General features: G+C 50.5%; 1 protein-coding gene across 6 annotated transcripts in view; it reads left to right on the plus strand.

The window, feature by feature from the left end:
• Window positions 1-14559, plus strand: part of WIZ (WIZ zinc finger) — a 135007-nt gene that overhangs the window by 116514 nt on the left and 3934 nt on the right. For 5 of the 6 annotated variants that reach the window (XM_067544605.1, XM_067544606.1, XM_067544609.1 and 2 more), the window contains 6 exons: window positions 1533-1697; window positions 5045-5551; window positions 8882-9364; window positions 11199-11735; window positions 12241-12771; window positions 13928-14371. In XM_067544605.1, coding sequence (XP_067400706.1) covers window positions 1533-1697; window positions 5045-5551; window positions 8882-9364; window positions 11199-11735; window positions 12241-12771; window positions 13928-14371 — 2667 coding nt within the window. The remainder of the gene's footprint in view (window positions 1-1532; window positions 1698-5044; window positions 5552-8881; window positions 9365-11198; window positions 11736-12240; window positions 12772-13927; window positions 14372-14559) is intronic. The other variant, XM_067544608.1, reaches the window with a different exon arrangement.

Raw genomic sequence — 14559 nt, forward strand, 5'->3', positions numbered from 1 at the left:
AAAGCAGCTGAAGCCCTACCTTACTTTTCCAATCTGTCAAAATGACAGCTTCCTGTTTTGATTGCTTTAACTATTGTGTGATATTTCAGAGACAAGGTAATAACTTTTATTGGACCAAATTCTGTTGATGAAAGAGAAGCTTTTGAGCTCACACAGAGCTCTTCTTAAGTTCAAAAGTTTCTCTTTCACAGATGGTCCAATAAAAAACATTACCTCATCTGCCTTGTCTCTCTAATATCCTGGGACCAACATGGCTACAACACTCCAAACAACATTTAATATTTAAAGCACTTTAAAGAGCAGTGGCTTACTCCACTGTAGTTAGAAGCAGTGCTACAATTTCCTTTTTTGTTACAGTGCAGTTTTCCTCTAAACAACCATTAAGTTAAGTTGTTTTTGTTTTGTTTTTTGGCTTCTAGAACTAGGTAAAACAAAAGTGATTGATTTTTCATAAACTTCCCATATTTTATTTTGGAGCTCTCCTGTGCGCCCAGTCCATGTCAGCTTTAATATTTGCCATCTACTTCTCTTTGAGATTCCACTGATCTCTGTGTCTGGTACAGTGTCCCTGTATGCACCCTTGCATTCAAATACCCCCTCAAAACTTTTTTCCTCCAGTTTTACTATCAATAATTTCAGCTGTGCCATTGGGTGATTCCCCTCTCCTGCTGGCTCTCAATGAAAATTAAACAAACATTACAAACACAACATAAACAGTCCAACTGTCCCTAATTAATGTTCTCCCAAAAGCAATGTACCAATCCCATTGTGTTCTCTCTTCCCTATAGTCTATGGTTAGTTCTTGTGCTTTTAGTCACCTAACCCTGTAAATGCTACTAAACATAAGCCTTTCTTGCTATGAACAGTGCTATTGATGTCCTGATAGTAAGTGCTATACTCAATAGGAAGTGTTGGCAGGTTGGCTTGTCTGTAAAAGGCTGTGGACATCAGTGATGCTGTGTAAACTAATAACTCACTAGCTACAAAAAAACGGGCAGGAACCATCATTTTGTTTTGTGCTTGTACGATGCCAGGCTCAGTGGTGTCCTGGGCCATGGCTGAGGCTCATGGGTACGATCACTATAGGGACAATGAGATATGGAATGTGTTTTGCGCTGTGTGGAGAATACCATCATTTCATACCACTCTTTGTTGCCTGAGTCACTGCTGATAGTTTGGGACGCTTCCACTGGGGATTTCTATATATTCTAATGTAGTGATGACTTGACCCCTGCTTTTGCATCTGTGAGCTATAGTCCTTGTTCTGTTAATGACCTGGGTCCAAAAGCATCTGTTTGCTGTAAGCCTATCTATTAAAAACTTGTTTTCCATGAATAGATAGTATTAACTAGGATATTTTTTCACTTCCATTCTTCAGTGTCTGGCTGATAACATGGAGCTAATGAGTAACTTTTAAAGCATTTTAATCACACATGGAATGGTTTAACCTTTATTCAATGTTCCCCCTGAATGAGTTTCATTAATGCTTTATTGTTTACAGCTTGGACTGAATGTTTCCTTCTCTCTGGCAGTTATGGCCTCTGAGGAGGAAGAGATGGTTGCCATGGAAGTGGGGTCGCCACCCATCCCAAAGAAGAGCACTCTGGCTGGGCAGTTGGATCAAACTCCAAGTAGAATAGGGACCAAACTGTCTCCTGAGCCTCCTGGAAACAAGCCAGACTCCCAAGACTCCAAAAGTGAGTGTTTTTTCAGATTATGGCTGAACTTCATTCTGTAGTTTGGTTCCACAGCAGCTGGCCTTCCCTGTTTAGGGGGAGGTGCTTTCCTCAGCTATTTCAGAGGAACCTCGGGAGTCTTGGTCTTTTCTTCTTTGTTGCATGTAATTTTTCATTTTAAAAAATATAGCTTTTCTTCCTACATGAACAAATAATTGCCCAAGTCCAGCATTTACAAGGCATCCTGCAGTCATGAACCACCCACTGCACAAGAGTGGCCCTACAATAACAAGCCAATCAGCATGACAAAATGGAAAGATACCTGTAAAGTGATGATTTATTTGTGTTCACAACACTGTGTGCCAATCACTTTTCAAACCTTTAAGAAGGATGGTTTCAGCTCCAAGGATTAAGAACTGGAAAAGGCCTTTATTGGGTCCTGTTCCTGATTACCCATACTCCACATTCCTGCTTTTATTCCTACCTGTTTGTGATTTAATAGACAGCAAGTCATGTTAAAAATAATGAAAATTCCTTGCTCTTGGCTGGTTCCCTGTTATCCAGAATTATGGGGAATTGTCATTGATGTGGGAGGGTACTTGCAGATCAGATTTCTTCATTCTGGGTCAGACCGATGGTCCATCTAGCCCAGTATCCTGTCTTCAGACAACAGCCAATGCCAGGTGCTTCAGAGGGAATGAATAGAACAGGTAATCCTCAAGTGATCCATCTCGTCGGCCATTCCCAGCCTCTGGCAAACAGCGATCCCTGCCTATCTGGCTCATAGCCATTGATGGACCTGTCCTTCAGGAACCTTAGTTCTTTTTTGAACCCCGCTATAGTCTTGGCCTTCACAATATCATCTAGCAAGGAGTTCTACAGTTGACTGTGCGTTATGTGAAGAAATACTTCCTTCTGTTTGTTTTAAACCCGCTGCCTATCACTTTTATTTGGTGACTCAGAGTTTTTGTGGTATGGGAAGGAATAAATAACACTTCCTTATTTACTTTCTCCACACCAGTTGTGATTTTATAGACCTCTATCATATCCCCTCTTAGTCATCTTTTTTCCAAGCTGAAAAGTCCCAGTCTTATTAATCTTTCCTCATATGTAAGCTTTTCCATACCCCTGATCATTTGAGCTGCCCTTTTCTGTACCTTTTCCAATTCCAATACATCTTTTTTTTAACTGGGGTGATCAGATCTTCACACAATATTCGAGATCTGGGGCATACCATGGATTTATAAACAGGCAACATGTTTTATTGATTCCCAACATTCTGTTCGCTTTTTTGATGGCCTCTGCACATTGAGCAGATGTTTTCAGAGAACTGTCCACAATGACTCCAAGATCTCTTTCTTGATCGGTAACAGCTAATTTAGATCCCATCATTTTGTATGTACAGTTGGTATTATGTTTTCCAATGTGCATTACTTTGCTTTTATCAACACTGAATTTCATCTGCCATTTTGCTGCCCAGTCACCCAGTTGCGTGAGATCTCCTTGTAACTCTTCACAGTTTGCTTTGGACTTAACTATCTTGAACAGTTTTTTATCATCTGCAAATTTTGCCATCTCCTTGTTTACCCCTTTTTCCAGATCATTTATGAATATGTTGAGCAGCACTGGCCCCATATAGACCCCTGGGGACACCACTGCTTACCTCGCTCCATTTTGAAAACTGACCACTTATTCCTACCTTTGTTTCCTATCTTTTAACCAGTTGCTGATCCAGGAGAGGACCTTCACTCTTATCCCGTGACAGCTTACTTTGCTTAAGAGCATTTAGCAAGGGACCTTGTCACAGGCTTTCTGAAAATCTAAGTACCCCTTGATAACTAACTACACTCTCATAACAACCCATCATAACTTGGAAGAAAGAGATTGGGGTGTTAGTCTGCTTTTGGGCAACAGGTGGAGTTTTCAAGTAATCTCTCTTAAAAGCACTGGATTAGCATCATTGGAATTTTCTATTGCAGTCCCTCTTCATTCAAAAAGGCATCAGATGTGCTCTCTCTGAGACAGGAAAGGAGCTGGCAGGCAGGCTGGCCTCTGCGCCTGGTCCGTGGGTGGGATGATAGAATCCTAGAAGTGAAAGATGGTCCTGTTGGATCAGGGCAGTGCTCACACATTGCTGTGGTGAGGAGTCATGTTGGCTGTGAGCTGAGGGGCTGGCAAATTGGAGGAGACTGCGGCCACCCTTGTTCTCAGTACTGTAGTGTGGCCCGTGGAGGCTAGAGGTTCGACACTGCAGCGCCTTACTGTGATCGATGGGCAATAGTGTGTCATGGGCGATTTGCCAAACAAGACGCATCATGATGGAGCTTGGCATGCCCTCTTAAGCTATGTGCTCCACTCTACTGCTAAAGCAGGATAGTTCCCCTGATACCTTCAGTACCCCAAATGTGGCTTTTCCAGCACCTTCCGTAGCCGATGATTCAACATAGTAGGAGGCTGCATGATCAGGAAGTTTTTCTTGGTGCCTGTCCTGAGTTCCGCCCTTACTGGAAGAGATTGGTTAGTTACAATCCCTTATAGCTTTGTAAATGATTCCTCACTATCCTGGGTGTTTGCACCTTTCAGATGTCTTTAGGCAGGTATGTCCCTTCTCTGTCCTCGTTACGGCTCACTTACACAGTCTGTCTTCCCTCATAACTCAGTTGTTTCAGCCCCTTGATTCATCCAGTTTGTTGGTTTGCTGATGATGAAATGCCTAGAAATGTACACAATGTTCCAGCTCCATTCGCACCATATCCCTTATTGTAGGTCCCAGCATGCGCCAGGCACTGCACCGGCACCAGAAAACCCATGGGTACTGTTTTGGAAAGGAACATGGGTGCTTCTGAAAATGTTACCCATGGTCCCTGGCCAGAGAATTACACTGTAATGTAAGAAGCAATACCATGAAAGAATAACAAACTGTGAGGGGGAAGGAAGGGCAAGGTGAACAGCAAAGTTAACAGCTGGAGAGGAGGGGGACCAGATCTGTTGTTCTTTTTCTGCCATATCACACTGCAGACTCGTGCCTGATGTGTCGTCTGCTTTTCCCTCCCCCACAGCTTCTCCCAGTTTATTGCTGGTGGTGCATTGGTACCCAGAGGCCTTGGTCAGGGCCTTATTACGCTAAGCGCTCTACAGACAAGTGGGACGGAGACAGTCCCTGCCCTCGAGTGCTCACAGTGCAGGGTTCTGATAGGTGGTGACAAAGCAAGAGGAAGAATAGGTACATTTGCACAAATAGTCTTGGGAATTAAAGTAGCTTGGAATTGCACTCTGGGGCAGGGGGGCCTGGTGTGAGTTGTGCAGGGATTGCATGCCGCCCCTTGTGAAGCTCTGTGACTCGCTAACAGCTGCTCTCTTTTTTTCAGCTCAAAACCTCACAACGTGCGAGGTCTGTGGCGCCTGCTTTGAGACCCGCAAAGGCCTGTCCAGCCACGCTCGCTCTCACCTGCGGCAGCTTGGCGTGGCGGAGTCCGAGAGTAGCGGCGCTCCCATCGACTTGCTCTATGAACTGGTGAAGCAGAAGGGCAAACCCGACAGCAGCCCAATGTCCCCAACCCTAAGCAAAAAATCCAGCTCCCCCAAAGAAGGGACAGCCAGCTCCCCCCGGCCAACACTGCTGTCTCTCAGCAAGACAGGGGACCGGTCACCAGACCCCCCCGTGAACAAAGCGATCAAGTCCCCACCAGGCTTCTCCTCAAAGAGCCTTTCGCAGCCGGGATCCCCCATCCTCAAGAAAGTGCCACCCATGCTCTCAGGATCCCCCCCTCTGAAGAACCCAGAGGACAAGACCCCCAAGCTGCCACTGAGTCCCTTGCAGAGCTCTCCGAAAGCACAGTGGCCTCAGCCTGAGGAGGAAGGGCCCTTAAATCTAAGTGAGTCTCTTTACCTTTGGTGTTTCCCTCTTGACATGTGGCAGGAGAGCTGAGTGTGTGGGAACCTGCTGACCAAAACTTGATGCTGTTGGCTTGTTGGGTCGCCTGCTACAAGGCATTCCTTCACTGCCCCATGGAGAGAGTGGGTGTGGGGGCTCTCCTATATTTCTGCCATGGGTGGGACTCCGTGTAGCTTTCAGCAGTTCTCCAGTGAGGTCTGGTGGGGGCTGCTACCGTCTAACCTGGATACGTCTTGCAAACATCCACGGTGCAGTGAGTTCCAGCTGAGCCCTGGGCTGTATTCTGTGTGTCTTGCAGAGAGGCATACGGCTCTTTTCCTATCTCTGGAGGATGAGTGCTAATCATAGCTCATTGTGGGAGGTGATTGTCATCTGGGTCTGGTTTAGTTGGTGTGAGTCTCCTCACTCCTTCTCTCCTCCCCCACCCAAAGAGATCTGGGTAAAGTCAGTGCCCCTGCTACACTTGCAGCTCTCCACTGGCCTCCAAGCTTCTAGCACGTTTCTCTCCAGCCAGAGAAGTGGAGCAGGCTGTCTCCTCTAAGACCCCTGTTCTTGCTGCTTTTGCTGTGCGTTTGTACCAGGGCTGCCAAACTGGTCGTCCATCATGCTGGTTCTCTCCATGTGTGCAGCAGCCATCTCCGCAGTCCTATTCTGGGAGCTAAGCAAGTCTGTCAGCCATGTGCCTGATCCCACTTTCACCTGGAGGGGAGTCCTAGGGTGGTTCCCAGAGCGTACCCTCCTGTAAGAAGCCACTTGCTGCCTTCCGGCTTTGTTCCTACACTCTGTATAATAGTTCCCTGCAGTGCCACGTGTCTGTTGGGAAGCAAAGGGCATTCTGGGATACAAGAGCCAGTTGGGGAGGAATCCTAGTCTGAACTATTTTGCTAGCCAACTAGCTTTCCTTTTCTACAAAATCTGAGCTGAGCCACTCCCTAAGCCAGAATGAGTCAGTGCAGCGACTGTTCAACGCCGCGTGTTTGAGTTCTGAGAAGACTCTTCAGTTCTACATAGGAAGCACAGGTGGATTTTCTCAGCGGCTCTTGTCCAAACTGGGCTGCAGCAGTTCAGTGCCTGTTAACCCTGAGCGAGAGGTGTGGTGTTGGGTGCTGACTGCTTGTGGAATTGGCAACTGAAAATAGTCCTAAATGCACACAACGAAATCCCCACTCCTCCTCCAGCCCACACACATGCACTCCACTCCTTGCTAGGCCTGCTGCATCAGGGCAGCCCTGAGATTTACACATGGTAAATGCTGACATATCTAAGCACAGCAGAGTATGGTTTGGAGCCTAACTTCCGGTGCTTTTCAAGTTTAATATTCCTCTTTTCAGTTTTGTAAGTACCATTAGTTTTGATCTGACAGGACTAGACCGAACTCCTCTCTCTCTGGAAGTGGGCAGCAGCAGCTCAAGCTGTTGTATGCTCCCCTTTCCCCAGGGTCTTGGGTCTGACCTGAAGCGACCTCCAACACTAAAGGGAGTGTGGCCTCTGCGGCATATCCAGTTCTCCCTCTCTGCCACGAGGGAGCAATCACTCCTCCTTGTGCTGGTGTGTCTTGTCTCTTGTCCATTTGGATCTGGGCTTTCACAGACCAGCCATCCCACCTGGGCCCTGAAGATGAACACTTCCATGTCCTAGTCCCCTTGCTCTTGTTCATCAGGGTTTGTGTCATTCCGAATGGATGACTGGCCTTTATGTATCACTTAGTGAACTCATCCACTGCCTAGTTTACCTGAGCACTAAAGCCCTGAATCCGGTCTGATTAGCTGTGGTTGATTCTGCTGCTCTTATTGTACAGAGAAACAGTTGGGAAAGTGATTGGCCACTTGACATGTTTCTCTGATTATCTCATGCCCTTGCATCCTTTTGTCCCAACCCTCCTTCGCCCCGTTACAATGACCAGGCCTAGACTTCTCAGTTATCTAAGTCCCTGAGACAACAGAGGGCTGTGCTCCCATTGCCGTTAGAGCGCATGTGTTAGCCTTCACGTAGGCTGCTGGTGTCTGGCTGGACAATCATGCTGTTAGACTTTGGGGGGTAGCCAGCCATATACCTGAGGCAGACTTAAAACCAAGCGGTTTGCCATTACTTTGACATCTTATGTGCTTGCTTGACATTCATAGACTTGCATGGAAGAGACTTTGCCACTGTAAATGCATGTGGCAGTTAATCTGCATAAATTTGCATGAACTTTGTGAGCTTGTAATGATCAACACACCAATTCTGCAAGTGTTCAGTAACGACGTTCCAGTCTTCACTCTCAGCCATTCGAATGGGAGGTCTTTCCCAATGCCTCAGAAAATCCCAGCCCTCATTGATCTTTTGGTGCCACCTGCAGGATAGCCTTGCTATGCATGGACTTTGTGGAAGTCACCAACTTCTTAAGATGAAATTCTTTTAAAAATCAAATCATGTTTAAAATTAGGTCTGAGATGTTCCCTGCTACTTAGGAGAGATGGGAAAGGAGGATGCTGTGGAGCTGGTTGTATTTGGTTCTGTACCAGTGTCAAAGGAGCACAGCTAGAGTGAGGAGCCTGTGTGCCAAGCACGGTTTTCAGGTTTGGTATCACAAACACCTGGGGCTAGGAAGCACCAGGCATTTAGCATTTACGCTAAAGATTTGTTTTTAGTCCCATCTTGTGACAAAATACTGGACTTTAAAATCACTCCATTCTGATTATCTTCTTGCTTTTTCCATCGTGAAATCTGACATGACTATAGCAGCTGGTACCACTGGGGTCAGCTACAACTGAAACTAGAGCCTTATGCCATCTGACACTTTGGAGTTCCAGCTTTCAAATGGTGTAAAGCGCTATTCTCTAAATCTAGCGATTCATGGGATATTGGCTATTGAAGTGATATGGGAAGGACTGCTTAGCTGGAAGAGTAGCTCATAGGTTTTCAGGAACGGTAACATTCTCCAGAGGCTGCTCCTTGGCCAGCGAACTGAAAATAAAATGTTGATCCCTGGTTACTGTGCACGGCCTTTTGCTACCACCTTCTAAAGCTGTTTGGCACATGTTGTAAATGGAGACACAGAAATGATGGAGAAGTCCTCAAAGTCAAGGTTTCTGATGGAATTCCAGCGTAACCCTCAGGGAGCGGCAGCAGTGCTGCCTGGGCCAGCGAGATAATTCACCTTTCCGTTAGGGCTGCTTGTTTAAAATCTCTAGAGAATGCAGCATATAACCTCTTCAGTGGAGAGACAACGCAGGCCACTTGAACCAAGTCCTTTTCGGGTTGTAACTGGTGCTTGAAAGACATTCTCAGTGACCGTATGTATTATGATCAATGTGTTTTCTTTCCGCAGCTGTAGATAGTGACTCGGGCAAAGAAATTGACTGCCAGTTATGTGGTGCCTGGTTTGAAACCAGAAAGGGGTTATCGAGTCATGCTAGAGCCCACCTGAGACACCTGGGAGTGAATGATCCAGATGCTAAAGGCTCTCCAATTGATGTTTTAAATGACCTCATCCAAAGTGAAGACTTCAAAAGCCGTCTTTCCTCTCTCCTCCCTAGTGAGAGAAAATCATTAGTGGAGGCTGGGAGCTCGGACAGACCCAGCCCAAAGAGCACAGCTGCAGCAGCACCTGCAACAGGCATGAAACAACCACCTCCACCAAGGCCTTTGGGCAAACAGCCAGCCATCCTCTCACCTCACTCCCTTCCACCATCCAAGAAACTGAAGCCACAAACACACAGGTTGTCAGCTGAGGCTAATCTGCAAAGAAAACAGGGCCTTTCCTCCAACGCGTACTGGGCTTCAGATGCTGGGATGTCTCCACTCAACCTCTGTAGGTTCTGTCTCATCACTGCCTCCTCTTCCCTCCTCCTCCTCTCCCCCTTGTTTACATTAAGCCCAGAAAGGCCTGATTCCACTCCCTGTTGAGGCTTCACCATTGTTTGCCTAAAGCAGGGAACTGGGCGTCAAGACTCCTGGGTTCTATTCCAAGTGCTGGGATGGAGTGTGGCCCAAGGCCTGGGAGTCGGGACTCCTGGGTTCTGTCAGGGCAGTAACAGGGAATAAACTGGGCTCTTGGTCAGACACCCTTTGATTTTTTCCTTGGCCTCCCCCAAGTGCTCTCTCTCTCACACAACTTTCCGAACCAGCTTCTGTGTTCTTCCTCAGCCAGGCACCACCATGTTCGTACCACAATCCTGAGTAGATAAGAGCCCAGCCCCCTCCTTTCCCAGGTAACATTGGGACCCGTCCATTCAGGAATCCTCAAGTCAAACAGGTTCTGACTGCTTGATTCCTCCCAATCAGGGCGGGGAGGCCAGGCTGTTCGACGCTCTCACATTAGAGGGTGCCTGTTGCCTTGTGCAGGCTGAGCTCTGCGCTGCTTGATAGACAGTGACTGCTGCACTTCTAGGGTACTCGGTGGCATAACCCATACAGTGCATCAGTGCCTGAACCTGCTAGAAAGCCCAGTGCTGGGTGTTTTCATCTTGGGTTGATATTGCCCTGCCTGTCTTTGGGCAGCGGGGGAATCAGCCTCTTTTGTCCTTTCATTTCAGGCCAGCATTCATCAGGCCTTTGGCCTGAGTCCAGTCCCCATTCTGGAAGGGGGGGGGGGGGTTGTTTCTATTCTCCCCTTACCTTGGCCCGGAGAAGGGGGCAGGTTCTGCTTTCCCCTCCAAATGGGGAGGGGTGAGTATCAGGGACTGTGGTTAGTTTGTGCACTCTCTTCTCCATAACCTGGTGATTGAATGCTTACCGGCTGCTAAGCTTTCCCCCTTTCAAGCAGCCTGTAAGACAATGTGTAAGTTGCACCCACTCACTGCTAAGCATTTAGCTCCAGGAGATTGCATGGCTCAGACTGCAGCTTGCTTATGGTGGCAAAAATATATCCCGCTTCCTGTTACTCCTCTTGGTCCTTCCAAACACACACTGAGAAATCAGGGTTTCCTGGATCACGCTGCAGGCAGGAGATCTGCAGAAGCCAAGGGGGGATGGGGTTAAAGATACATTGCGTTCGAAGGAAGAGTGCTCAGCACTTTGATTAGCCAAAAGTGACCAGGATCCATTTGGTTTAGCTGCGCGGTGGACAGCAGGCCAGCACGCGATATGAACATGGGTTAACTGAACAGGTCATTCCAGTGTCTGTGGGAAGGAAGTTCAAACAAGTGTGGAATGTATGTCTTCATCCGGGCTCTAGCAGGCCTGCAGGTCCACTTCCTTCCCTCAGCACCCAACACACAGACACGCACCTCTAAAACCTTGGGCAAGCAGGACATGCACACAAAGGAAGACAGTGAAGTGACTATTTTCTCAGGCTTCCTGGACCACGGTGCCCACTGAGGCCTCCAGCCATAGCAGCTGCTGTGCCTAGGCTCACCGAGAGTGCCTGCTCTCTGCCCCTGCCATCAAAGCCTGCCCTGTGTACTCTGTCTTCCCTGCACTGCCCTTGCCTGTCGCATTGCCCAGGGATCGTTTGGTGATTTGATTCCTTTCATTGAGTTTGTTCCGGGATCAGCTTTGCCATTGTCTTGACTTCCGGCGCGCAGCATGTTTGCTTTGTGCCGGCCTGTTGGGGGGATGATCTTACTGGCGTCCCTGTGCCCAATGGCACAGGGCTGCGCCTGGCAGGTGCTACAGTAAATGCACGTCTCCCCTCCTTGTTTCAGCCTCTGGATCAGAGCCCGTGAGGGACATCAGGTGTGAGTTCTGTGGCGAGTACTTCGAGAACCGGAAGGGGCTGTCCAGCCACGCCAGATCCCACCTGCGCCAGATGGGGGTGACCGAGTGGTATGTCAACGGCTCCCCCATCGACACGCTGCGGGAGATCCTCAAGCGCAGAGCTCAGCCCCGGGGTGGCACCACAAACCCAGCAGCCCCCGGGCAGAAAGCCATGACCAAGACAGTCATTGGCAGCATGGGATCACTGGAACCTCGCAGCTCAGGAGAGATTCATGTGTCCTCCATGCCCAAGAAGGTCCAGCAGCCAGGGAGTCCCATGGGACACTCTCCTACCTCCTCCCCTCCCCCAACTGCCAGGAAGATGTTTCCAGGGCTGGCCCCTCCCTCTTTTCAGAAGAAGCTGAAACAAGATCAAATGAGAATGGAGATCAAGCGAGAGATGATGTCTGGGAGCCTCCATGGTGAGCCCCATCCATCCGACAGGACTTGGTCTCCGCGGGAGGAGATGTCGCCCCTGAACCTCTGTAAGTGTGAGCAGCAGCACTCCCGCTGGCATGGGGGGTGACTGATGTCAGTGATCACCTGCCATAGTAGACGGGGCGGGGGTGAAAGCAGAGCAGTGTTTGGCTACAGCAGGGGACTGGGAGTCAGGACTCCTGGGTTCTATTCCCAGCTCTGCCACTGACCACTTCGGGCACGTTGTTTCCCTCGCATTTCATTGGGGCTCCCACTTACCTCTCGTGGGGGTGGGAGGAGTGACAGAGTTGGTAACGTGGGTTGAGATCCTCAGGTGCCGCATTACAGAAAGGCAGAATGTTAGCAGATGTCTCACAATCCCAGGGTCTCCTTGCGCAGGATGGAGGGCTGCAGTAGCAGAGGTGTGGCTTGCCAGCCTTTGCTGCTAGGTCTCCTGTGGCACATGGGTTGGCAGAATGGTGCCAGTCCGCACTGCCCGATGCACCCCCCAGTGGCATGCAGGGGTCTGGCTAGGGCCCTAGGCACTCACTTCTCTGTCTGTGCCCCCTGCAGCCTCCCGAGCTGACCCTGTGCGAGACATCCGGTGCGAGTTCTGCGGCGAGTTCTTCGAGAACCGGAAAGGGCTGTCCAGCCACGCCCGGTCACACCTGCGCCAGATGGGGGTGACGGAGTGGTCTGTCAACGGCTCACCCATCGACACGCTGCGGGAGATCCTTAAGAAGAAGTCCAAGCCCTGTATGATCAAGAAGGAGCCCCATGCTTCCAGCATTGAGCCCCCCAAGCTGATGGGAGAGGAGGGAGCAGGCCCCAAGTCCCCTGGGAAAATGCTGCAAGCCATGTCCCTGCCCTCGCTGAGTGGAAGGACAGGGAAGCCCAATCCCAGCGGTTCCAGCATGAGCCGGGAGATCTCCCTCTCTCCGCTCACCAGCAAACCCCACGGGGGCTTCCTGACTCCACTCTCCACCAAGCGGCCGCTGCATGACGAGCGGCTCGGAGGCCATGGCGAAGTGAAGCAGAAGACCTACATCCAGACCGAGCTGCCCTTCAAAGCCAAGGCTGCTCATGATAAGCCTGCACACACATGTAAGTGAGGGCGGGGACAGGCAGAGCTGTGCCGGGGCTGTGTCGCTTTGCAGAGGCCCAATGGAGAGCCATGCTAGGGCTCCCACCTATAGGAAGGGATGGGCAGGTGGAGAGTCCTGCTGGGGGGTCAGTGGGGAGCCCTGCTGGGTTGTGTCCCATGGAGAGAGGGACAGGTAAAGAGCTCAGCTGGCATGTTAACTCTTTCCTTCCCACTTCCCAGCACTGAGAGACTTCCTGCTATGTTGAGTTTTTCCAAAAATCTCCTCCACCCCTGCCCAGAAACCAGGAGAGTGTAAAGGGACTGGGGAGCCCATTGCTCTGGGCCTCTCGTCTGGTGCCACAAACCTGCCAGGTCAAGAGAACAGCTTGTCTGGTACCAAGGATGTTCTGAGCCCATACCCCAGGGCGCATCTACGCTGCAAGGGGGAGGTGGCTTCCCAGCCCAGGCAACAAATGCATTAGCGATGGCTCACGCTAGTCACCTGGACACAATCCCGCCCAGACCCCCTGGTGCGTACCCGGGTGGCTAGTCAGAGCCGCCCCCTGTGCTGTTCCCAGCTACACTGCTGTGAGAACTGACTGGAGCAGAGCGAGCACATCTGTCCATTCGTGCTGGGAAGTAGCCTCCTGCTGCAGAGGAGACCAACCCACAGAGGAGCTGGCTGTACCCAGCGATGTCTGTCTGTCCCCAGGCCATAGGCAGCAGAATTAGTTTAGCTCCCACCCACCCATTCTGGCCAGGAAAGCCTCCTGCAGCTCTGTGGACTACAGAGACCTTTGCCAGTGTCTCTGTGGATACCGTGTAGCCAAAGTAGAGCAGTTCATCCTTGGGTGCCCTTGGCTAGTGGTCCGTGACCCACAGCATGACCAACAATCATCTTGCAGCCTACTCCCTCCCACGGCCCTCTGCAGATGCGAAGGATTCTGGGGAGTTGGGTCATGTGACCCATTTTGTAGGTTGCAGATAATAAGGAATAAGCTCCAAAGCAGATTCCACAGCCTATGGAAACGCTACCCCCCGTTGCCCCAGACAGACCCTGCGGGGGGCAGGGGATTGGGGGAGGGGGCCAGGGAGCGAGCAGCTCCTTCCTGCTGGATCCTAGCGCCCCTGTGCAAGGCCCTCTGCAAGTTTTCACTCCCTGCTCTCTGCCTCCAGCCAGCGAAGCCTGCTGCGAGCTCTGCGGCCTTTACTTCGAGAACCGCAAGGCGCTGGCCAGCCATGCCCGGGCTCACCTGCGGCAGTTTGGTGTGACCGAGTGGTGTGTGAATGGCTCACCCATCGAGACGCTGAGTGAGTGGATCAAGCACAGGCCCCAGAAGGCCGGAGCCTACCGCAGCTACATCCAGGGGGGCCGGCCCTTCACCAAGAAGTTCCGCAACTCGTCCCACTCGCGGGAGCAGGACAGCGCAGGGAAGAGGTTGTCCCTGGGCCTGCAGTCAGGCGCCATGCCCATGATGAGCAAGAGCCTGGCAGGCGAGATGGGGCACAGCGAGCCCAGCAAACTCCTGGATGGGAGCAGTGGCGGAGGTGGGGAGCGGCCCATGGTCACCTCTCCCCTGTCACTGGTGAAGGTGGAGGAGCATCGCCAGAACATCAACAGTGAGTTGGGAGCAGCCTCTGATTGCCCCGGCACTCGCCAAGTGGGAGCATGCAAACAGCTGGACCACGTGGGCTGGCAAAACATGGGAGATCCTTGTCCAAGTCCTTCTGGCTCTTGTCCCTCCTGCTCCATGCCCAGAGAGGGAGGGACAAGCCCCATGGGCAGGCAGTAGGCATCCTGTTTCCTG

The sequence above is a fragment of the Emydura macquarii genome, unplaced genomic scaffold (genome assembly GCF_026122565.2).
Source record: "Emydura macquarii macquarii isolate MOO-44397 ecotype Brisbane River unplaced genomic scaffold, CSIRO-AGI_Emac_v2 contig_1002, whole genome shotgun sequence".
NCBI lineage: Eukaryota > Metazoa > Chordata > Testudines > Chelidae > Emydura > Emydura macquarii.